Here is a 25,352-nt window from a genome sequence, read left to right as displayed (position 1 = left end):
ATCACGTTTTATCGTCGGGAATTACACAGACAATGTGCTCCCAAATTAACTAAGTTTGGGCCCAGGTTGGATTTGCAACACCTGAATATAGCATATGGAGGGAAGTGACAAAAGCATGAGCCAAGTAGCCGCATTCGCCTTCCCCAGACCACGTTGAGTCTGCCCAGATGTTGCCCAACCTGAGCGGTCCCCCTGAGTTCAAAGCTTCGGGAGAAGGCGCGCAACGAAGACTTCCTGCCGCCTTCTCAGGCTCCCTAAACAGTTGGAGCCTCCCTAAATGGCCACGAGGTTCCCCGGCCTCGAGCCTGTACCAAGGGGCGCGCTGGCGAAGGCAGCAGAAAGAGCCCAACACCTGCTTCTCGAAGGCCCAGCGAGAAACCTCGCACCGACCGCGTAGACCTGGCCGGCTGGGTGTGGGGCTCTAATCTCATTTTTACACCTGCTTAGGGAGGCAGGCGAGAGTTCTCCAGGTGTCTGGGTCCCGGAAGGACGAAAGGAAGCTGTTAATAGGCGTGCGCTGGGAGCGCAGCAGGGGACGCGCCTTGGTCGCTGGGCGTGGGAAGACCGGGATGCCTGGGCCGCGGCCTGAGGGACTGAAGGGACACGCCGGCTCGGAGATTTCCCTTTGCTTTTTCTCTTCCCCTCGCTGGGCGACTAGCCAAGGGCTGCAGTAGCTTTCCACTCAGCCCTGCGACTTTTACACATTTCTGCCCGGGCGCACTTAGCGCGCAGCGGCTCCTGGCGCAGTGAACACAGGGTCGAGTCCTCTTGGGACGCACCCCGGACGCCCAGGCCTTCCCCCGCAATCTCTCGCAGTCCTGTGGGGCTCCATCGCCGTCGGGGCATTGGGTTTCCTTAATCCAGGGCTTCCCCATCTTGGGCAGGAGGAGGAGTCAGAACCCCTCCCCTCCCTCTGTCCCTCTCCTCCTCCTCCTCCGCCCACGGCCAGCCTGATTTTTAAATCTAATCTCTTATTTAAAGTCAACAGAGGAGCAGGAACCCCGCGCTCCTGCCTACAAGATATTTTAAAACAATTCTCCAACCTCTCCCGTGAGGGACAGCCTTAAGAAACCTCCCTGTTTCCCCCTCTTGAAGATTTAGGTAGCAGACGTAGGGGGGCAGGGGTTCGAGGGTCGCAGCTGAAGGCCAAGAGCTCTGCGCAGTTGGGGAGGAGAATTTGGGCTGGGGGTGGTGCGGGGAAAGCGACTAATACAAGACGAATGAATCCCAAATAGCCACAATTTAACACAGGAGCGTCAACTTGAAGAGATTTGAATCAAACCGGGAGCCGAGCCCCCAGGAGACTCCCAGGCACGAAGCCTCCAGTGCCTCCGTCGGGGGAGGTGGGGGGCAGGTGATTTCCCAGCATGTGACCCTGAAGAGGGAGGGTCTTGGGCCATTACGGGATGCGCCCAGAGACTAGGCGCGCCCACACGCACGCACCCCCGGAGGAGACAGGCCGAAAAGACACTCCGCACCCCTCCCCGGGTCCTTGGCTCGGGACTGCGCCTCCGGTACTTTGCCCACCTCCCTCCCCAGCTGGGCGGGGACCACTGTTCTCCCTCATTCCCAAGGAGCCTCCGACCTGCTTGGACCCTTGGCAGTGAAAGGCTCCCAGCCTTCGCCCCTCCTGCCTTTCCCATTTCTTTCCCCCGCCTCCCGCCGACGCCCCCAGTTCTCTTGGGCTCGCCCTTCCTGAAAGTAGGCGAGGCCCAGAAGCTGAGGTTGGGGCGCAGAAGGAGGGGGGTGGGAAGAGGGAGGAGCCGAGCGCGGTGGCTGGGGGCGTGTCTTCCACTAGCCCAGCCCCTGGGTGCGCGCGGCGGTGGCGGCGGCGGCCGAGCCTCGCTTTGAGAGACAGGTATCGCTTAGGCGCCATGTTGTGAGCGGAAGTGGGGGAGCGCGCGGCGGTCGCTGTTCTGCTGGGAGCGGGCGCGGGAACCGGCGGGGGGGGCGGAGCCGTAGTCCCGGCGGCGGAAGGAGGAGAGGAAGAAAGGGGCGAGACCCGGTGCCCGGCGGAGGCGCGAGGCTCTCGCTCGGCGTGCGGGCGTCTCTGGCCAGGCGCGCGGCTTTCGGGCGGTCGGCGTCGGCGTCGAGCCCTCTCTGGGGCCGCTGCTGCTGCTGCTGCTGCTGCTGCTGCTGCTGCCGCTGCCGCCGCCGCCGCCGCCGCCGCCGCCGCCGCCGCCGCCGCCGCCGCCGCCNGCTGCGGCTGCCGCCGCCGCCGCCGCCGCCGCCGCCGCCGCCGCCGCCGCCGCCGCCACTGCCGCCACTGCCACTGCCACTGCCGCTGCCGTGGGGCTCGGGCGGCGACGGAGCGGGGCCGGCCGTGGGGCGGGCGGGGAGGGAGGAGGCGGTGAAGGCGGCGGGCCGGGGGGGAAGATGCCGCTGGCGCAGCTGGCGGACCCGTGGCAGAAGATGGCTGTGGAGAGCCCGTCCGACAGCGCTGAGGTGAGTGCAGCAGGGCGGCCGGGGCCGGCGCATCTCCTCCCCGCGCCCCCGCCGGCTCGCTTCGCTCCCCGGAGCTGGCCACTCGGCCCGTTCTGATCCCGCTCGCGTCTTCCCCCCGGGTTCAGGGTTTTGGTTTGGGTTGTTGGGCTGGGTCTGTTTGCCCGTCTGTCTGTTCCTCCCACCCGCACCTTCACCTCCTTCCTTCGCTCGGGGGGCTGCCAGTGTGTGGCGCGTGGGGTTTGGAGTGGGCGCTGGGGCTTTGCAAGAAGCCAATTTTAATCAACTTTGCGTGGGGGAAGCGGGAGGCGGAGCGGGGGCCGGCGGGGAGTTGGGAAGTTTGGCCCAGCCAGGTCGGGGGCTTTCCCGGACCTTGGCGACTTCGGGAGTTGAGGGAGGAGTAGGGATCGGGTTCACCGGGGAGCAGGGACTGTCGAGTCCGGCTGAGGCAGGGGCTGCTGCGGGGAGACCAGCGCGCGGGGCACGGACGGCGGCGACCTGTGGGGGGTTTCGGGTAGGGGGTGCAGCGTTTTGCCTTCCCTCCGTCTGCCGCAGCTGTTGCTGCTGCTGCGAAGAAAGTGGAAGCCTAAGGTCCCCTACCCCCTCCGTTTCTGAGGTCGCAGAGCTAGACCCCCGTCCCTGCGAGTTTAACTTGAGTTTCCTGTCCGTGGAGGTGAGAGGGTGATACTCAAGGAGATCAGCGGCCGCCGTAAAGGGCTTTCTGGTTTTCCTCGCCCGGGATCTGGTGACCGTCCCTGAGACACCCACCCCAGTGCCCAAAACCCAAACAGTATACCCAAACAGGGCAAAACAGAATTTCCCCGGGCGCATCACTCCACTGAGCTTTTCTGAACCGCCCCTGTCCCAGAACAACTCGGGGTCTGCGAAAATAATCCAGACAAGACCCATTCCAAGGTATCACCGCTCCTCTCCGGAGTGGAAAATCAATTCCTGATGGTGGCGCGTCTGTGATTCTTCCTTCTTGACTTTTTGCTGCCTTCTCTCCCCGCAGCGGACTTTGGGGGATTACAGGATGATAGGCTGCGTGTGTGTAATAGTTACTGAGTGAGTGACCCCATTTCTGGAAAGCATGACTGAAACGCGGGGGTGGAATGGGGCAGGCTCTGATGAGTGGTGTGCTTGGCGGCAGCCGCTGCCCTGCCGGCCTCCGCAGTGTGAGAGGTAGATAGGGTTACTGGTTACGTCAGTAAAACCGAGGCTCAGTTTGATCTGAGATGCGGGACACTTGCATTCTCCAGTGTAATGGAGAGGGCGGGGGATCAGTTCAAATCGCTTTTCACTTTTTTCCCCCAGTCACCTCCACTGCTGTATAAAAATTTTGCTTGTTCTCCTTAACGCACGCAGAGTTGTAATAGTGCTTATGATTGGTGCTTAGTATTTTGCGACTTGGATCATACTTGTAAAACCTGAACTAAATGCTGCTCTTCAGTGGAAAAGACATTGATATATGTTGAAAGAAAATGAAAGAAAGAAAGGAAATCATGTTTTTAAGACTGACAGAATCACAAGAACTTTATTTAAAATTGTTAACCAGACTAATACTATGAATCTTTTATTTAAAAAAGCCAAATTTATGATGTTTAATCATCCTTTGGATGGGTAGTGTGAAAAACAGCATGCAAGAGCTCTTTTCATATTTTTCCCCGGAAAATTTTTTGCATTAAATAATATAGCTAAAAGGTTAATAAAATATTCTCAAAGTACTGAACTTGTGGAAAGAAATTAAATTTGCTTTGAGCCTTTTACATACAAACATTAATAATTGCAACTCAAGATCAGTCCACATTTCTGCTTGGCATTTATCGATGTGATAGGAAAACAATGTCATTTAAAACTCCACCTTATCCTTTTTCTATCTAGAATGCATTTGGATAAGGAAGCACAAAACTGATATTTATTTAGCACCAACTATATGCCAGGTACTGTACTACATTACTATTTCATTTTATCCTTCCTATGACCCAGCAGGGTAGGATTATGGTCCCCATTGTTATAGATTAGGAAACAAAATCTCAGAAGCTGAAAGGTACAACGATTATAAATAGTAAATGGCAGAGCCATAATTCAAAGCCAGGTGGATACAATTCATGTGCTTTGTTTTATATCAGGGTAGCTGTTCCAAATCTTTTGTGGAAAAATTCGGGGTATAAATAAGCCAGTAGTTAGAGGTCATCTATTTTCCAAAAACAAATAGAGTATTATAAGAGGTCTCATTTGGTAAAGCCTTGTTATTTCAGTTACTGTCATGTTTTCCAGAACTTGACAGATAGGATTCCACAATTTGCTATTTTCAAAGAATTTTCTTGCTATTCTGGCATAAGGTATGTCAAACAGAGCCAATGTAGCCAAGATTTATTAAAACTAAATTCTAACAAATTGCCTTTAGATATTTAATTTCCTTTGCTTGTTCAGCTATTTCAAGTAAATTACTTCTGATACAATTTGGAAATATTGAAGACAGTGAGGGAAAGGTTGAAAAGTTCCACTCAGAGGTCTAATATTTTCACTATTATGCCGTTTCCTCCCCAGTAGGTTCCTATCAGATAATAATTGTATTTTACCAGAGTAATATCGTTTTTTTAAAGCGTCATTTACTTGAGTAAATACATCAAAATATTTCTCTCCAGGTTAAAAGATTTCAGGATTGGTCTGTGTAGGAGTTTACATTTGTGGTCTCATCCCTAGTACACTGTGAACTCTTGAAAGCAGACTTTTTTACCCCCCCCCCCCCCCAATCCTCAGCATTCAACACAATGCCTGGCACTTACACATTGTGGACTTAATAAATATCTGCTGAATGAATCATGAAAGTCAGGAATAGGATGATTATGAATCTTATCTCTGTTTTTTATCATTTTAATCTCATTAAAATATGGACAATTTAAAAAGACCTCAGTGCCTCAGTAAAAACATAGGCAGTTTCTTCAGTTCCTTTACACTGGCCTTCCTGCTTTAAGACCTCACACGAATCTCATGGTGTTCAAAACAAAAAAACCCTTGTGGTTAAACTCAAACGTGGGTCAGAACATGATAGGCTAGAACTAGGCCAAATGTTTAAAGAAGCAAATTTAGGATAATAAAGGAAGTACTATGTAAGCAAAGTAAGGGTTGGTACAAGATAAAAAACAAACTAGCTTCCTAACTGGTCTAGGTGAATTCTTTAGTGAGTTACTTAAAGATGCTAATATGCTTTTGAATATTTGACTGTATAGAGAATGGATAGGTAGGAATTATGGCTCTTCTGTTCTACAAATCCCTTGCCACTGCTGTCAGAGACAGCATTTACTAGATCATAAGCCTGACCTAGAGTGATACTTTTTTCTCCGCTGCAGTAGAGTAGGTATAAATGATAGTAGATCTAAATATGAAGTTTTCAAAATAATAAAACTATGGAGGTTATTTTTGTTTTACAGAAATGTGTTACATAAAATAGCCACAATATAATGTGTTGTATACAATGTGTATTACACAATGTGTTGTATGAAAGTAGCTACCTCGACTTCCTTTAAATAACAGGTACCCATGATGCACTGAAAAATATCAAAAAATATCAATTATATAAGTATTTTATTATAGAAAATGAGGCCTTTGTGTGGGAGATCATGTTTAGTGAATGTGCAGCCATTTTTAACCTCAAAGATTATATAGTATTCTATAGTATAGTACATAGATTTTATAGTATTTCTACTATATCAATATTATGTAGATTTCTTATTTTATCTATAGGGAAAATGTTCTGTTAAAGTATAATCACTGATTTTGAAAAAAATGTTTTATTGTTTCTTTTCCTTTTCCTGTTTTATTTTTACCACCTTTCAGGTTTTTTTCTTTCCCCTAAGTGAAGATCTGAGGAGAGGACAGGTATTGTTACATGTCAACTGTCAAGTAACTGTGACACATTACTGAACACTTCATTGTTTTCAGTGATTATGATAGAGGATGTCAGTTTTGTAAAATGTAGAAAACTTTGCTTTATTTTGGCAGCTTGGTCCTGTAGTAATGGGGTAGATTCAAAATGTGAAACTTGCTGAATACATTTAAATTTTATTAATAAAACTTTTATCTAATTACAGGAACAAATATAGGCAGACTTTGTCTTCTCTTTAGTGAACATTTCTGGAAACCACAATAAGTATATCTTATTTTTAATAAGAAGGGTGGCATAATTGGACTGTGTACTCCTGACCAAGGACTTGACATTTGCTAAATTATGGAATGACCAAAAATATAGATCACTTATCTAGAAGTCTGAGTTGCAGAACGATTGTCCTAAAGTTTTTTAAAATTTTTATTACTAAGAAACTCATACCATTGTGATAATTAACAAGATTTGCTCTACAGTTCAATGCTCAGGGACATGTGATCTGCCAGACTGTGAATGATGGGTAAGGTCACAGTTGCCTGTTGACCCAGTGCAGAATGGGTGCTTTAGACTCAATGGTTCAGATTGTAATGAATGACACACTGACATGTTGGTGGTCTCACTGGTAATGCCTGCGTGTGATAGTGCTCAGTTGTTTAGGTGCTTTGGTGGATAACACATTTTAAAGCATTGGAATGCAGCTGTGCAAGTACGTATATATATACACACATCCTGTTCCCCAATTCACATAAATAGAAAAAAACAAGTATCTAAATTGTAATACCTAGCATTCGATATCTTCCTTCCACCCCGCTCCCATCAGTGTGTTCTTTTGGAATTAATACAGTGACCTGTATCATTAACTTGGAGATATCAGATCTCACATATTCTGGTTTATCAGTTTAACACCAAAAAGCATTAAAGCAAAGAAAAACTACCCTATTTAATCATTCAGTAAAAACTACCATGTTTAATCATTAAGTTTTGTCATGATTTAGCAAAACAAACACAAATGTGTGTGTGTGTTTTATAAAACAGGTTCAGGATAAAATGTATCCATATAGCACATAATGATTATTTTAATACATTTGGCCTACTTATTTTTTGACAGTTTACCAAGTTGTACAATTTAAAAGCCAATATTTATTAATCCCTAATGTACAGAAACATAGGAGGAAGTTGTCTCTTTGGTTAAACAAACTGTACACCAAAATTTTTACTTTTTAATTGATAAATAATATTTGTACATTTTTATGGGGTCATGTGATATTTTGTTCCGTGCATAGAATGTGTAATGATCACATCAGGGTATTTGGGGTATCCATTAATCATTTCTGTGTGTTGGGAACATTTCAAATCTTCTCTTCTAACTATTCTGAAATATATAATACATTGTTATTAACTATGGTCACCCTACTCCACTCTGCTATCCATTGTTAGAACTTATTCCTTCTATCCAGTTGTATGTTTGTACTGTGCCTATTAACCAACCTTTCTTCACCCCTACCCCCTCTGTAACCCCCCACACTCGTCCTATCCTCTAGTAACTCTCATTCTGAGTAGAAACTCCCTACCCATGAGCCCCACATGTGAGTAAGAACATGCAATATTTGTCTTTTTGTCATGTGGCCTGTTTTAAGCAAATATGTTAGTTACTGGTAATTAAGTATTTTGGTTTTTGCTCATTCTTAAAACTTAGAAGGGACTTTGTGGGGTTATTTGGATTAATAGCAAAGTGTTAAAGAACATAAGCTCTGGAGCCATAAAGACCTGTGTTTGAGTCCTGGCTCTGTCACTTAATAACTTTGTAACGTTATGCAAGTTATATTTAATATCTCTATACTTCAACATCCTAATTTGTAAAATAGGGATGAAAATAATGTCTACCTCATAGAGTTTTGGTGAGAATTAAATGAAATGATAATATATGTAAAGTACTTGGTTCAGTACATGGTTTAAGTTTTTAATAAACAACAGTTACAATGAATCGTCCCTCTTAAAGAACTGTCTGAGTTTGTTTTTCCTCTGGGGTAATTTTTTAGAATCCAGCAAAACAATTAAAAGTGATTTATTTGATCGATCAGTTTAAATAGTCATGGTAATATCTGAATGTAATTGAAAGGGCAAGGGGAACAGAAATCTCTTGAATCTTGTCCTTTTTGCATTGATCCCTTCCTCAATATTGTCTTTAAAGGGAAAAAACAGCATTGTGAAGAATATATGTGGAAGAAGGAAGAAAGGAAAGTTTGTTCACATTTTTAACATTGCTCAGATTGGAAGATGTCTCACAATCCATGGCATGTCATAGTTTAATTAGCAGCATGTTTTTCCTTAATATATAAAATAATAGTATATCTTACACTTGATTGTATCTTTTAATCGGTGAAATATAGTGTATCCTGTATGTTTACCTCTTGAAGGTAATGTGTCCCTGAAGAAATGGTTAAAGTCAGTTTATAGCATCAATAGGTAGAATTTTAACTTTCTTTGTAAAGCATACCGACACACAATGTGCACACCTTTTTATGTTTTAGGATGAATCCGTTCTGTTAATTTTTAGGGAAAGAAATTAATATGTCACACCTCCTTCCCCATTGCTATACATACATTTGTTATAGTTATTTGGAAATGCTATAAGGTAACTGGGTTTTCCTGTCTATAAATGTAGTCCTTTAGATTTTGCCTGTAATGTGGTATTGGTTCTTACAGAACTCTAAATAGTATATATAGTATTTTTCAAGCTGAAAAGTCTCTGGAGATATGATGTTAAAAGGTGTATCCATGCCTCAAGAATCACCCCTCTCCAAAAAACAAGATAGTGTGGCATAATCAAGTAAGTTGGGGAAATGTGGCATTAAATAAGATTTAACCTGTCTTTACTGTATAATTTAGAACTTTTAAGATGTTGTATACAATGAATCCGCAAAACGGATATGGCCCACAGCATTTGAGACTTGATGTCAGAACCCCTTTTTTGTGAACCATCTATTGAAGTCTCAGTGGACACAAAGTGCTTTGCAGAACACAGTTTTGGAAAGTCTGATAACTACAGTAACGTGATCCAGTATTGCCTGGAAATGAGCTATTATGTTTAATTGACTGTATTGAAGTTTTTTCATTAACTGTCAAGAGTTTTGTTTCATTTTGGATTGAAATCTTTCTAAATTGTATAAAAATGTTCCATCTTAATAGTGAATATAAATGTAATAATAATTTAGATAAAAGTTAAAAATAATTTACACTTTTGATTCGGTGTTCTGAAAATTAATGGTCATATTCTACCTTAATATCAAGCTAATTGCCCCTACTAAATGGCTTGTACATTGACTGTTTCTGTAACTTATGTCTAATATTTGTAGTTTAAAAATTTTCTTATATGCCACTTTATGCCACTGTTAATCTGCTTTTCTCTCCCATTTTCCTGTTAAAATTAATTGCTTCTCATTTTCACTTACTAGAGAATAGACATCTAGGATTAGTAATATACAAAAGTTACAGCTTCCAAATAATGTAAAATAGCATCCTCACCCTTTTTCTGGTCTCTGCTCATCATGTACAAATACCTCTGGGGTCAGGGGTGTTTGCTGGGCATATTTCCAAATAATGAATAGTGATTTTATGTTTTACATACCATAACAGAACAGCTCAATTGCTGGCATTACCTGCCCTGCATATTTAAGTTCCTCTCTTGAAGATGTCAGCTGGAAAGTAGAACTAAAAATGAACTAAAAAACAGGCAGCTTTAAATTGAAAGCTAGCTTACTGCCCTGCCTGGAGTCAGCTCTCCACATTGTGAGTCCTTTTCTGTTGTTCTCATAAAATAGTGTTAGTTTCCTAAATATTTGTTACTCTACACTTAGGTATAAATCTAAAAGCTCTTTTAGATTTCTTGTCATAATAGAATTACAACCATAGCATAAGTTAAATCAGATTTTCCCATCTTAACTAGTATATCTATGGTCTCTTACATACCTTAAAAACTAGTTTTGTCCACCGTATAAATTGATTTTTATAATCTTACATATGGTGATGATCTCATCTTCAAATCTGACCTGGTCATTTAGATTTCTGTGAGCTTGGCTCTAATTCTTTGGGCCACAAAGCTTGTTACAGGAAACTTGGTTCAGTCATTTGATATGTGTTAGAAGCAGATGTCAAGTGATAGCCTGAAGCAAAAGATCATTTTGACATTAATAGATTGAAATGCATCTCAAGTGCAGTGGTTTGGGATAAATTTTCACTTCAGAAATCTTGTAAAACCTATAGCAAAAACCTCAGCTATCTAGAATGTTACTTCATTTCTTCACATTTAGGAACAGAGGCATCTATCTGAAAATAATACAAAATAATAAAGATTTACTTAAAATCACAAAAAATTTCTAGATCAGCACTGTTTAGTACAGTAACTGCTACCCATATGTGGCTATTGAACACTTGAAATGTGGTTAGTGTGGAAGTGAATTTTTTAATTTTAACTAATAGTCACCAGTGGCTATTGGCTACCATGATGAACAGTACAATTCCCAGTTACAGTATTAGTACAAATTGAATGCATTTTTTACACCACTATTTTTTTCATTTCTACCTTGTATGATTTATATCTTGAAATTAATAGGCTAAAGCTTTTCTAAAAACAAATATTTAACATGCTTTTTCAGATTATTTTTAATCAGGTTTGTTTTGCCTTTTTCTATCCTGAAGATTCTGATAAACCCTCTAGGGTGGTACATACCCCACAAATCAGCATTCTTTTCTTCCTACAACTTTAATAGTTTTACTGTGACATCTCATTCAAGTGATAACACTAAAGCATTGGGGGAAATTTAAATATCAAAAAATGTTGTAATTATAAGTTTCCTCTTGTGCACAGAGCTTACAGACAGAGATATAAACAGTAAGACTAATGTCTCTGGGTAGAAAAATACACAATTATCTTCTATATTATTGGATGAATAAATTACTGTATGGTAATTTGTTTAAATATTGTGTTGCATCCACTGTACTGTGCTAGTTAAAACTGAAAAAGTGGATTGGTGCATCTTGAAATATGAAAGCATTTAAATTTTTTTAGCATAGAATTTTAGAGCAGAGAACAATTTAGCTCTACCCTATTTATATAAGAAAATTGAGACCTGTTCAGGCAGACCTGCTTCAGGTGATATGTTAACAAAGTCATAGTTGGGGTGTGCAACACATTGATTTCACTAAAATTCATTTTGTCATCCACAACATATCAATACAACTTTTTAATTTTATCAAAACTATCTTAAATACGAATTCTGAAAGAACCACAATGGACAAAAGTTCAAATATTACTTTTTCTCTACCCTCTGCTAATTTTCACTCATTTGCTATGTCAAGAGTACTCAAATACAAAATAATACACAGTCTTGCCTTAGCCTTAATTTATAAGTCTGGAAAATACAGTCCTTAGTTTACAGAAACAACTTCAGAATGTTCCTACCTACAAACGAAGGGTGAGGGGTGCATTGAGATCACTGCTCTTTCCCAAGTGAAGATGGAAGGAAGTTCACGTCTATTGAATGCTCCCCTTGATAAGTCACTTTGTGTATATCAACTTGAATGAAGTATACATAATTATCCTCAACTTACAGATGAGGAAACTGAAGCCTAGAAGGGTTAAATAACGTGCTCATGGTTGCACAGCTAGTAACTGAAGAAGCCAGAATTCAAACCCAAGTCTCACAGATTGCAAATTCTATTGACTTTTCACTACACAGCCCTGTTTGAGTTGAGAACATCCAGGTGAGTAACTCAGTCTAAATGAAATCTGCTACCGGGGAAAAAGGATCCAGGTAGTTTACATGAGTAGCTATTATGGAGATGTAGAGAATAACCTAGAGAGATAGGTGACTTCTCACATATATAAATACATGTATGTATGTAGCATGAAGCCCTCTTCTCACCAAGGAGGCCTGTAGAGATGATGTGATCCTAGCATGAACTAGGAATGCTATTCACAATAGAGACAGTGCTTAAGTAGTCAATAGGTAAAGTTAGAAAAGTTAGTAAAACCATGTGAGGTTGATGGTAGTTTCCAAATACAGTGGGTTAAACAGGTTTTTGTGAGTTGGCTTGAAAAACCGCATTTATGACATTGTATGGGAAGATTATTTGAGATTTCTAATGAGCTGTCTTACAAATAAAATGTCTAACGTTTGATACAAAAATTACAGTACTTGGAAAAAGGGGGGAGGGATGCTGCCTAGACATTACTTAACACCTCTCTTTACAGAAGCCCCTAGGTGTATGCCTGAGTAAATGTGCTCTGTTCTTTGATTGCAGCTTATTAAATCATTACCTCTCTATCTTTGCATCCTCTTTTCAGAAAAATCTACTTGATGTTCCCTCAAAGTGCTAGAAAACAGAATTTGGCTCAACCCAGAAAGGTTAACAATTATCTTACTATCATATAAGAAAAGGAAATTTAAAAGGAAAGTTATGCAATCGTTTTTTTTTGTTTTGTTTTGTTTTTTTCTTAGAGTGTCAGGTCAGATAGCCCTAATTAATTCTTTTCTCACTCTGTCACCCAGAGCTTTTGCTCTAATGCTGATACGGAAGTTCCTTGTATATGTATGTATTCTGTCACCCAGGCTGTAGTGCAGTGGCGCAATCTCGGCTCACTGCAACCTCTGCCTCCTGGGTTCAAGTTATTCTCTTGCCTCAGCCTCCCAAGTAGCTGGGACTACAGGCACCCACCACCATTCCTGGCTAATTCTTATATTTTTGGTAGAAATGGAGTTTCTCCATGTTGGCCAGGCTGGTCTCGAACTCCTGACCTCAGGTGATCCATCTGCCTTTGCCTCCCAAAGTAATGAGATTAAAGGCACGAGCCACCGCATCCAGCCTAATTCCTTTTTTTTTTTTTTTTTTTTTTGGAGACGAAATTTTCCTCTTACTGCCTAGGCTGGAGTGTGCCGTGTTGCGATCTCGGCTCACTGCAGCCTCTGCCTCCCAGGTTCAAGTGATTCTCCTGCCGCAGCCTCCCAAGTAGCTGGGATTATAGGTACCCATCACCACGCCCGGCTAATTTTTTTTTTAGTAGAGACAGGGTTTTGCCATGTTGGCCAGGCTGGTCTCGAACTTCTGGCCTCAGGTGATCCGCCCGCCTTGGCCTCCCAAAATGCTGGGATTACAGGCATGAGCCGCTGTACCCAGCCTAATTCCTTTTTTAATTGAGAAATTTACATACTATAAAATTCACCCTTGTATATAATTCATTGGCTTTTACTGTATTCCCAAGGTTGTGCAGCCATCACCACTATCTATTTCCTAGAACAGTTTCATCACCCCAAAAAGAAATTTCATACACGTTAGCAGTCACTCCCCATTTCCTCCATTCTCCCAGTCCCTGGCAATCACTAATCTATTTTCTGTCTCTAGATTCACCTATTCTGGACATTTCATATTAATGGAGTCCTACAGTATGTGGACTTTGTGTCTGTTTTCAAGGTTCTTACATGTTTCAAGATTCATACATGTTATAGCATGTAGCAAGACTTCGTTCTTTTATGTGGCTGAATAATCTATTGTATGGATATACCACAGTTTGTCCATTTATCAGTTGATGGACATTGGAAATTGTTTCTACTTTTTGTCTATTATGAATAATGCTGCTGTGAACATTCGTATTAAGTTTTTATGTGAACATATGTTTCCATTTTTCTTGGATATATACCTAGGAGTAGAATTGCTGAGTCATATGGTAAGTCTATGTTTAGCTTTTTGAGGTACTGCCAGCCTTTTCCAACTGGCCTGTACCATTTTACATTCCCATCAGCAGTGTATGAGAGTTCCAGCTTTTCCACATCCTTACCATCACTTACTGTCTTTTTTACTATAACCATCCTAGTGGGTGTGAAGTGGTATCTCATTGTGGTTTTGATTTGCATTTCTCTAATGACTAATGATGTTAAGGATCTTTTCATGTGCTTCTTGTCCATTTGTATACGTAATTCATGTGCTTATTTTGTTACTGTTTTAGAGACTTCAGTTGGCTTTTGCTCTAATGCTGATATGGAAGTTTCTTGTATATGTATTTCTTAGAAAACTTAGTTTCAATACGTGGTTTTAAGATATTTTCTTTCTTTTTAGATTTGATAAATACAAGGCTTTTCCTAAAATAGTGGTTTTCCAACTGGGTTAATAGAGCTCTAGGTTCTATGAAAGTGCCTTAGGATACCTCTCACCAAGGCACCCCTTCTCTCAGCCAGAGTGGAATTCCTAGAGGAACACAACAAAGAGTTAAATATTGATTATAGAACTTAAAAAAGAAAGTTACAGAAAGAAAAGATTGGGGCAGTGATATTTTTCCTTAGAGTCTCCTCGGCCTGAACTAGTCTATAATTTCTTATTTAAAGCAAAAGTGCAGGTGTTAATTGAAGATTAATTACTAATCTTAATAATAGAAAAACAATAGGCCTAGAATCTCTGAAATTAAATATAAGTCAACAGATAAATGAATTCAGGAGTCCATCTCAAGTGAAGTAACACATATAGGTATGTTATTTGAAGAAGTAAAAATGCAAATAAAACAAAACCTTATTTGCCTCTTTTCCTTCAAGTTCTTGCTGGCTATTGGTATAATTCAAGAGTAATAATTATCAAAATGGATGTTCATATTAAGTAATCCTTAGAGAAATGTCATAGGCAAATTAAAAATAAGTTTTGCCTTGGATTAATAAAAAGAAGAGCTCATAAATGAATTTTAAAGCTATCTCCTGCCTACCACCCCGCCTCCCCTGCAAGCTTTTCTGAGTATGTATAGTATACTACTAGGTGAAAATGAATTAAATGCAATTATTTTCTTTTGGAACATTAATAAAAGTACTGGGGTGGGCAGGAAGTTTAATAGCATGAAACAAGGTAAATTAGTAAAGAATAATATAAGCAGATGTAATTGGATCTTTGGGAGGAAATTATGATCTATAATGTTACAGCAGTTTTCTGTAGTACATTTTCAACCATAATGTGGAAAATTAGAAAATAAATGTTATTTTCAACATAAAAATTAATCACTTGGAGGATACTTCTGGTTCTGCCAAGATAGAGGACCCCTATTCCTCCTTGATCCTCCCTTACAGCTAAAACACCTTAGATACAACACAACAAACAAGCACAGGAACGTTCTAAAGGTGGAAAAAGAAGGCAAACAGCCTGCAGACCTTGGGACTCAAGAAAATTCAGGGAATTCACTATTTGTGTTCTTCCTGTCGCCTCCCATATATCCTAGACAGGGTGCTATGAAAGCCTCCAAACTAGAACTGCCAACAGTCACAGACAAAAAGAGCTCTGAGAAAAAGACTGTTTCCTTTAGACAAACAACTAGGGGAAAGGTAGCCAAATAAGACTGAACCTTTTTGACAATACTCACCCTACCCTGGCCAAATACCATCAGAAAAACCCCACCTCACCCCAAAGAAGCAAATAACAGTGCTCTCACTCCCCAACCCAGTGGTGTGGGCTGGGGATATCAGAGACCTAAGTGCCCATTTCTTTGCCCAGCAAAAGCAGACAGCACTTTGGTTCCCCCTGCTGGGTGGTTTTGGCAGACCAGGCAGGAAGCGTTTTCCCTCATTCCTCTTCCAGCAGAAGGAAGTTGTGCTCTTGCCAGGGTAGGGTCTAGCAGCAAATTGAGCCTCCACCCTGACCCAGAAGCAGTGACACTTAACAAGGTGACGTGAGCCAGGGCTAATCCATACTCTACACTCACCTGATATCAACAGGCAGAACAAGAAGGTTGGAGGTAGGATTCTCAACACATCTTACCTCCACTAATGTCAGTGGGGCCCAGTGGAGAACTGAGCCTTCACTCCCATCTGGCAAGTGATGGGTGGCAGGGCTAGTTGGCATTCTGCTTCCTCCTCTACCCTCCCCTGTTGTTAGCTGGGTCCTTTGGGGAGCTGAGCTTTTGGCTTTATAGTGTAGCAACAAAGAAGTATGAGTCAGCCCTCTGCTTTCCTCCTCCCTGTCATCATCAGGGCCCAGCAGGGAGGTGAGCTTACACCCCTACTCAGAGGCAATGAGGTGATACAGGTTGGTGCCCTACTTTCATTGGGACTAATAGTGGAGCTGAACTTCCATCCCACCCATCTGCAACAAAACAGTGTGAGTCATTGCTCCACTTTTGCCTGGGTGATGTTGGTAGGGCCCAGAGGGAAGCTGAACATACACACTCACCCTCCTCACACTCCACCTCAACAGGAGGACTGCCTGCTTCAGGAAAAAAAAAAAAAAAAAAAAAAGATTAAATAGGAAAGAGTCCTATAATCTCCAAATATTCATTAGACAGTAAAAAATCACCTACACCAAAAACCAGGAAAATTGCAACATGAATGAGAAAAGACAGTCAACAGACATCAGCACTGTGATAATTCAGATGTTGTAATTATCAGACCAGAATTTTAAAGCAGCCATCACAAAAATGCCTCAGTGAGCAATCACAAACACACTTGAAACAAATGAGAAATTCGTCTCAGGAAAGAAATGGAAGCTATAAGGAAGAACCAAATAGAAATTTTAGAACTGAAAAATACAGTAACTGTAATAAACTTACTACATGGGCTAGATAGAAGAATGGAGATGACAGGAAAGAATAACATTGGAGATAAAGCAGTAGAAATGAAAAATAGAGAAAAACTGGAAAATGAACAGAGCCTCAAAGGCCTGGTAAACATTAACAAAAGATTTAACATTTATGTCATCAGAGTCCCAGAAAGGGAAAAAAGAAAGTGGACCTGAAGAAATAATGGCTGAAATTTCCCCAAATTTTGCAAAAGACATAATCTTACAGATTCAGGAAGCTGACTGAATCCCAAATAAGATAAACCCAAAGTAATCCACTCCTAGACAAAATCAGAATCAAACTTTTGGAAATGAGTAGTTACTGTCTAATAGATACAGAGTTTCAATTTTGCAAGATAGTTCTGAAGATTAGTTACATAATGTGAATACTACTACTAAACCATACACTTAAAATAGTTGAGATAGTGAATTTTATGTTATGTTTTATGACAATTGAAAATTTATGACAATTGAAAAATATCAAACTTTTGAAAAAGAATCTTTAAAGCAGCTAGAGAGAAATGAACTGTTACCTGTAGGGAACAATTCATGTGACAGCAGATTTTCCATCAGAATCTGTGGACGTCTGCCAGGCACAGTGGCTTACGCCTGTAATCCCAGCACTTAAGGAGGCTTACGTCCGTAATCCCAGCACTTTGGGGGCTTACGCCTATAATCCCAACACTTTGGGAGGCCAAGCAGGAGGATTGCTTGAGCCCAGGAGTTCAAGATCAGCTTGGGCAACATGGCAAGACCCATTTCTACAAATAATAACAATATTAAAAATAAATAGCCAGGCATGGTGGCATGGGCCTGTAATTCCAGCTACTGGGGAGGCTGAAGCTGGAGGATCACTTGAGCCCAGACACTCAAGGCCGCAGTGAACCATCTTCGCTCCACTGCACTCCAGCCTGGGTGACACAGTGAAACCTCATCTCAAAACATCTGTGGATGCCAGAAGGATATGGCACACCATTTTTCAAGTGCTGAAAGAAAATACTGTCAACCCAGATTTCTATACCAAGTGAAAATATCCTTCAGGAATGAAGATAAAATCAGAGTGGTCTCAGATACAGGAAAACTAAGAGAATTTGTGAGTAGCAGACCCTGAAAGAGAATGATAAAAGAAGGAAACTTGGACTGTCAGGAATAAAGAAATAACATAAATTCTACATGGTCTCCTCCAGAAAATAGAGAACACTTTACAACTCATTTTATGAGGCCAGTATTATCCTGATAGCAAAACCGAAAGATAGTATAGAAAACTACAGGTCAATATCCCTAAAGAACATAGACACAGAATCCTCAACAAAAACTAGCAAAACAAATCCAACAACATATAAGAATTGTATGCCATGACCAACTGGGTTTTATTCCACATCAGACACAGTATCCAAAAATCAAGGTAGCCTAACCATATTAAAAGGTTAAAGAAGACAAGTCACATGATACTAATGGAGAAAACATATTTTTTCTTGATCATGAAATGGCTTATAGGAAAGAGAAAAAACATTTAGCTAAGTTAAACATTCATTCATAATAAAAACTCAGCCACCTAATAGAGGGGGACTTGCTCAACTTGATAATGAACCCACAGCTAACATAAAACTTAATGATGTAGTCCTAGCACCTTGGGAGGCTGAAGTGGGTGGATCACTTGAGGCCAGGAGTTCAAGTCCAGCCTGGGCAACATAGCAAGGCTCTATCTCTAGAAAAATAATTTTTTAAAAAATTAGCAAGGAATAGTGGTACGCACTTATAGTCCTAGGTACTTGGGGGACTGAGGCAGGAGGAACACTCGAGCCCGGGAGTTCAAGTCTGCAGTTGGCTGTGATCACACCACTGCACTCCAGCCTGGGCGACAGAGCAAGACCCTTTCTCTAAAAATAAAATGGGAGGAATCATTCCAAATGATTTTAAGACTTACTATATAGCTCCAGTACTCAAAATACTGTACTATTGGCAAGGGGATACACACATAGATCAGTGGAATAAAATGGAGAACAAGAAATAGACCCACCTAAGTACAGCCAACTGATTTTTGTCAAAGTTACAAAAGCAGTTTGATAGAGGAAGGATAAATAGCGTTTTCAACAATGGTGCATGGAGCTATTGCATATCTGTAGGTAAAACAGTCAGTCTCAACCCAAATCTCATACTGTGTAAAAGTTAATTTAAAATGGATTGTAGATTTGAATGTAAAACTAGAAAACTTTTAGAATTTAGACATAGGAGAAGATCTTCAGGACTGTGGGCTAAATGAAACATTTAAACCTGAGACCAAAAGCAAATTCTATAAAAGAAGAAAACAATAAATTGAACTTCTGAAAATTCAAGACCTTTTATCTATGAAAAAGACTCTGTGGAGGGTATGAACCTGTAACTGAGACCGGACTTGTATCTACAATATTTAGAGAACTCTCAAAACTCAGCAATAACAAAGACAAGCAATCTAGGCCAAAAAGTAGACAAAAGAAGTGAACAGACACTTCACCAAAGATGAATAGCAGATAAGCATGTGAAAAGAGGTTCAGCATGGTGAGGTATCACTACACACCTATTAGAACGGCCACAATAAAAAATAGTGACAATAATAAATGGCGAGGAGGCAAACACACTAGATCACTCGTATATTGCTGGTGAGGGTATAAAATGATACAGCCCGCAGGAAAATAGTTTGGCCATTTATTAATAAACATATGCTTGCTATATGATCCAGCAGTTGTACTCCTGGACATTCACCACAGAGAAGTGAAAACTTACGTCCACATAAAAGTCTGTGCACAGATGTTCATAGCAGCTTTATTTGTACTATCCAAAAATTAGAAACCAAATGTCCTTGAATGGGTAAATGGTCAAATAACCTAGCACATCCACATCATGGAATACTACTACTCAGTAACTAAAAAGGAATGAATTGTCGATACACACAACAGCTTGGATGAATCTCAAGGGATTTATGCTGAGTGAAAAAAAGAGGTTACATGCTGTATTATTTATATGACATTCTTAAAATGACAGAATTATTGCAATGGAGAATAGATTACTGATTGCCAGGAATTAGGAAAAGGGGAAGGAAGCGTGGTCATAAAGGGGCCACGTGAGGGATCGTGGTGGCAATAAACTGGTATCTTTACTGTAGTGGTGGATGTAGAGACCCACACATGTGATCAAATGGCCTAGAAAACACAGCTACATACCTGTAAAGCCAGTGAAATCTGAGTAGGATCTGTGCATTGTACCAGTTGCAATGTCCTGGCTTTGACAGGAGATGATATAAGATGTTACCACTGGGGTAAAGTAGGTTAAAAGTGTATGAGACCTCTCTGTATTACTTTTGCAACTTTCTGTGACTTTATGATCATTTGATCATTTCTAAATAAAATGTAAGAAAAAAAATTTATACAAAAAATTAGCCAGGTGTGGTGGAGGGTGCCTGTAGTCCCAGCTACTCGGGGGGAGGCTGAGGCAGGAGAATGGCGTGAACCCGGGAGGCGGAGCTTGCAGTGAGCCGAGATCATGCCACTGCACTCCAGCCTGGGTGACAGAGCGAGACTCTGTCTCAAAAAAAAAAAAAAAAAAAAAGGTTTAAAGTGTCTCTTCTCAATTAAAAACCTATTCCTAGTAGTTTTACTACTAGGAATAAAAGGTATGTCCTTAATACTTAAAAAATCTCGGACCAATAACCAGCTTGATAAGGACATATTACAGGCATTCTCATTAAAACTATGCCTGCTATTTTCACTTCTATTTTACCTTCTAGAAGAGCTTGCTAATGCAATTAAATAAGAAAATCAAAGAGTATTGAAAAAGATAAAAGATTATTCATCTATGATATAATTATCCACTTAGATAATCTAAGGAAATCCCCTAAAAAGATTTATTAAAACAAATGATAGTCTAATAAGGTGATACGACACAAAATGTATTCAGAAATCAACAAACAGCTTTCCTGTTTATGGGCCATAAACAGAAATTATGATGGAAAAAAGATTCATAATAGCAACAAAAATATTAAATGCCTAGAAATAAACATAACAAGCAAAGGACAAGACCTAAATGAAGAAAATTACTGAATTCCATTAAAGAATGATTTGAAAAAATGAGAAAAAAAAGCTATAGTTCTTTAATGTAATTTAAATTACTTTCAATAGGACTTGAAGTTTTTTTTTCTTGTTTTTTGCTTTTTTAAGATTTGAGGGTAACTTTTCCTTTGTTTTGAATAAATATCCTGATTTTTCGTTTTTAAAAATTTCCCTAGGTTTCTCTAAGTTATAGCTTATGTGAGCAGTTAAAACTTAACAATTTTTAGTAACGTGGTTTTTTTTGTTGTTGTTGTTTTTGAGATAGAGGCGCGATCTCAGCTCACCACAACCTCTGCCTCCCGGGCTCAAGTGATTTTCCTGCCTCAGCCTTCGAGTACGTGGGACTATAGGCATGTGCCACCACGCCCAGCTAATTTTTGTATTTTTTGGTAGAGGCAGAGTTTCACCATGTTGGCCAGGCTGGTCTTGAACTCCTGGCCTCAAGCAATCCACCTGTCCCAAAGTGCTGGGATTTCAGGCGTGAGCCACTGCGCCCAGCCTAATACTGTTTATTTATGCTTAATAAATATGCATATAGAATTAATCATGGAGCTCTAATTAGAAACTACATTTGTGGTTATCTTTTCAGAAATTAGTTTTGGTGGCTTTGTTACTAGGTTATGTTTATACCTAGGGTGAGATATATATATATATATGTGTGTGTGTGTGTGTGTGTGTGTACACATATACACATACATATTTTAATTAGAGTGGATCATTTGGATTGTTTCTTACTAAGTCAATTCACCTAAAAACATGCCTAAAACACTTTGTATTGAGATACAGTTGGTATTACACAAACAAGAATTCTGTTAAACAGGTTCTGGTTTATTGTGTATTTGAGCAAGTACCCTTGTTTTACTTGTAAGTTATTAATGCTATCTTTTTGTACATAAAGATGTTTGTAAGAATATATATGTTTAAGTGTTAATTAATAGTTATGTTATCAATAATGTTTATTAGTTCAGTAGACATTTAGCATGACTTGTCTTACAGATGGGGAAACAGAGGTTTGAATGATTTTTGCCACAGTCACAGCAAGTAAAAACTTGGACTTTGAAGCCCAGCATAATGGTATATCTGTTTCGGGTAGGAGGGCTTCATTAAACCTCTGGAAACCAGAATAAATCATTTAACTTGTTTGTAGGACTCCTGAATTAGCCAATCCAAGTAATACATTAAAGGGTTATCCAGAACTCAGATTTTTAGCCCTAGAAATGAAAGTGGACCCATTAGGGCAAGGGGCTCTTCAAAATCCCCTCAAATAATAGTAATTGTTGTTTCCCCTGACAAGATGAGCAGGAGGAAAGAGAAGCTGACATCTCCTAAACACCCAGTGTGGCTGGGCATACTGAACTGTACCACAACCTCCAGCATAATTAGGATACGAATTTTATGGATTAGAAAACAGATTCATGGTAAGTCACTTACCCAAAGTCACAACTGTAATAAAGAACAAAGCCAGGCTTTGAAACTTTATGTATCAGGCTCCAGAGCTCATGATGTTTACACTGGGATTTCCCAGTCTTTTTTTTTCTTCTTCTTCTTCTTCTTCTTCTTCTTCTTTTCCAAGATGGAGTCGTACCATTGCCCAGGCTGGAGTGCCATGGCGTGATCTCAGCTCATGCAGCCTCCGCCTCCCAGGTTCAAGTGATTCTCCTACCTCAGCCTCCCAGGTAGCTGGGATTACAGGCACGCACCAGCATGCCCAGCTAACTTTTGTGTTTTTAGTAGAGGTGGGGGTTTCACCATGTTGGCCAGGCTGGTCTCAAACTCCTGACTTCATGATGCGCCTGCCTTGGCCTCACAAAGTGCTGGGATTACAAGTGTGAGCCACCGCTCCTGGCCTCCCAGTCTTGTCTAATCACAGGCATCCTCTAAGGTGCCTGTTTAAAAAATAATACACTTAACCATGGGGCTTCTGGGAATTCTGATTCAGTGTCAGGCTGAGATAGGTCCAGGTAATGTATCTTTAACAGAAACCATAGGTAATTTTGATCATCAGGCAGATTGGAAAATATTACCAATGCCATTGTGTACTAAGAGGGTTTGAAGGTATTGGAGAAGCAGGAATAGGCTTAGGAGTAGATCCCAATTTTTTAAATTGACACTTTACTGATTTTCTCTAGTAAACTAATAGATCAGATTGTGGAAGTTATAAAATTGCTTTAAGTTCCCTTAATCTGCACAAAAACCAATATTTTATTTTTTTCTTTTAGTTGACAACATTCATATAGTCAGTTCTTTGGCATTATCTATGTTTACATTGGGGAACAAAAGCACCACTGACAGGTATAGATAAAACTATTCTGAATGCAGAAGTGGAAGAAAAAGTTATACTTAGAAGTAACGTTAAAAACAGCTTTAAACATAGAATCAGTAACTTCCTTGGGTACGAAAACCCCCCAAAATTTTAAATAACTTAATCTAAAACTTTAATCCTTAAAGTTTTATAGAAGATCATAAAACTTTCAAGTTGGGAGAGCTCCTGGATAGTCACATATTTATGGATGAAGCAACCACAACTTAGAGAGGCTTGGGGGCTTGCCCACAGTTAGTGGCAGACTTTCAAATCCATGCTGGCCAAGATTCCATAGAACTCTTATGGATTACAGATAAGTACCAGAAAAAAGCAACTTTTCTAAGGATACACCAGGTTTTAGAAATAAATGTAGTGGCAAGTCATGTTTTCCTTATATTGCCTGTTTTGTTTACCTAATTTTTATGTTTTCTTTCATTTTTCCTTGTCCTAATAAAAATGGATATATTTAAAGGAATCCCTTTTAGGAGATTATGTAATTTGAAATATTTTATCTGATCAATGATATGTTAGAAAAATGAACCATAACCTTCCTAGAATAGTGTGTTTAACAAATAAATACTTTCAGAACATGTTGTGCTAAAGAACTCGTTTTCTCCACTTTTATTACAAAACTATTTTATGAACGAAGAAAAATGAGCATAGCTAGATGCTTGTACATGAATTCTAAGCAATATAGCAGCATTTCTATGTAAGTAGTAGCTTTGTATTTGAACTTGAATTTAATTATCTTATCTGCAGATTTAATAACTCTATGATCTTGGACAAGTTATTAAAATCTCAACCTAACTTTTTTTCTTCCCTGTTATACATAATAATTTACCTCATGGATGTTTTTAATTATTAATTGGGATTCAGTGAGAGAATATGTGTAACACAGGTAGCACTGTAGTTTGAACAAAATAGGCAATGAATAAATGATAGCTGTTACTTATTTCCTTGACCCAGTAGTTATTTAGAAGAATATTAATTTCTGAGTGAGTGCTTTATTTCCTTATTCAGTATTTTATTATAATCAGAAAATGTGATCTGTGTAATTCCTGCCTCTAAGAATTTTAAACTGGCCAGGTGCGGTGGCTCATGCCTATAATCCTAGCACTTTCGGAGGCTGAGGTGGGAGGATTGTGTGAGGTCAGGAGTTTGAAGCTGCAGTGAGCTAAGGCTGCACCACTGCACTCCATCCTAGGTGACATGGTCAGTTTTTATAACTTTTCATAGAAACTTAAAAGTTGAAAACAACCCATATTCTTTTTACATTATAAAATTCAGTATCTGCCTGTTCTAATATAAATTATTTCAAATGCTTTGTCCTTATTTATTATGCTAGTTGATATTAGTGCACTAAAATTTTCCCATCCATTTTCTTTCCATTTATGTTATATTCTCCAAAGCATCTGCTTTTGTGTTTTGTGGTTGGTTTAGTCATGGTTAAATGTTCAATACTATTATGCATTTACTGTTTTTAATGACTTTTTTGCTTAAAAAGTGATACATGCTAATTGTAGAAAATACACAGAAGGAAATAAACCTCTGCACTCTTACTATGGAATATTATTAAAAGATTTTTATGTGATTAAGAGTAGGGGTTTTAGGGCCAGGCGCGGTGGCTCACGCTTGTAATCCCAACACTTTGGGAGGCCGAGACGGATGGATCACTTGAGGTCAGGAGTTTGAGACCAACCTGACCAACATGGTGAAACCCAGTCTCTACTAAAAAAAAAAATACAAAAATTAGCTGGATGTGGTGGCACACACCAGTAGTCCCAGTTACTCAAGAGACTGAGGCAGGAGAATCCCTTGAATCCGGGAGGTGGAGGTTGCAGTGAGCCGAGATTGTGCCACTCACACTCCAACCTGGGTGACAGATCCAGATTCCATCTCAAAACAAAAAACAAAAGAGTAGGGGTTTTAGAATTAGATTTGGGTTTGAATTTAGGCTCTACTTATTAGCCTTAGGCAGTATATTAGAATTTAGGCTCTACTTATTAGCCTTAGGCAGTATATTAGACTTACTCATGTATTCAGCAAATATTTATTG

The 25,352-nt window shown here is 40.2% G+C and overlaps 1 protein-coding gene across 5 annotated transcripts in view; it reads left to right on the top strand.

The window, feature by feature from the left end:
- Window positions 1-1,491: 1,491 nt before the first annotated feature.
- RPS6KA3 (ribosomal protein S6 kinase A3) overlaps window positions 1,492-25,352 on the top strand; it is a 116,423-nt gene continuing 92,562 nt past the window's right edge. For 2 of the 5 annotated variants that reach the window (XM_025373627.1, XM_025373625.1), the window contains exon 1: window positions 2,338-2,445. In XM_025373627.1, the coding sequence (XP_025229412.1) occupies window positions 2,377-2,445 (69 nt within the window). In that variant the 5' untranslated portion in view covers window positions 2,338-2,376. Of the gene's footprint in view, window positions 1,859-2,322; window positions 2,446-25,352 lie in introns of those variants that run through there. The other 3 variants (XM_025373628.1, XM_025373629.1, XM_025373631.1) reach the window with 3 other exon arrangements.

Source organism: Theropithecus gelada, chromosome X (assembly GCF_003255815.1).
Source record: "Theropithecus gelada isolate Dixy chromosome X, Tgel_1.0, whole genome shotgun sequence".
NCBI classification, from domain to species: domain Eukaryota; kingdom Metazoa; phylum Chordata; class Mammalia; order Primates; family Cercopithecidae; genus Theropithecus; species Theropithecus gelada.
The sequence above is the reverse complement of the archived record's forward strand: the minus strand, read 5'-3'. Positions and strand labels throughout refer to the sequence as shown.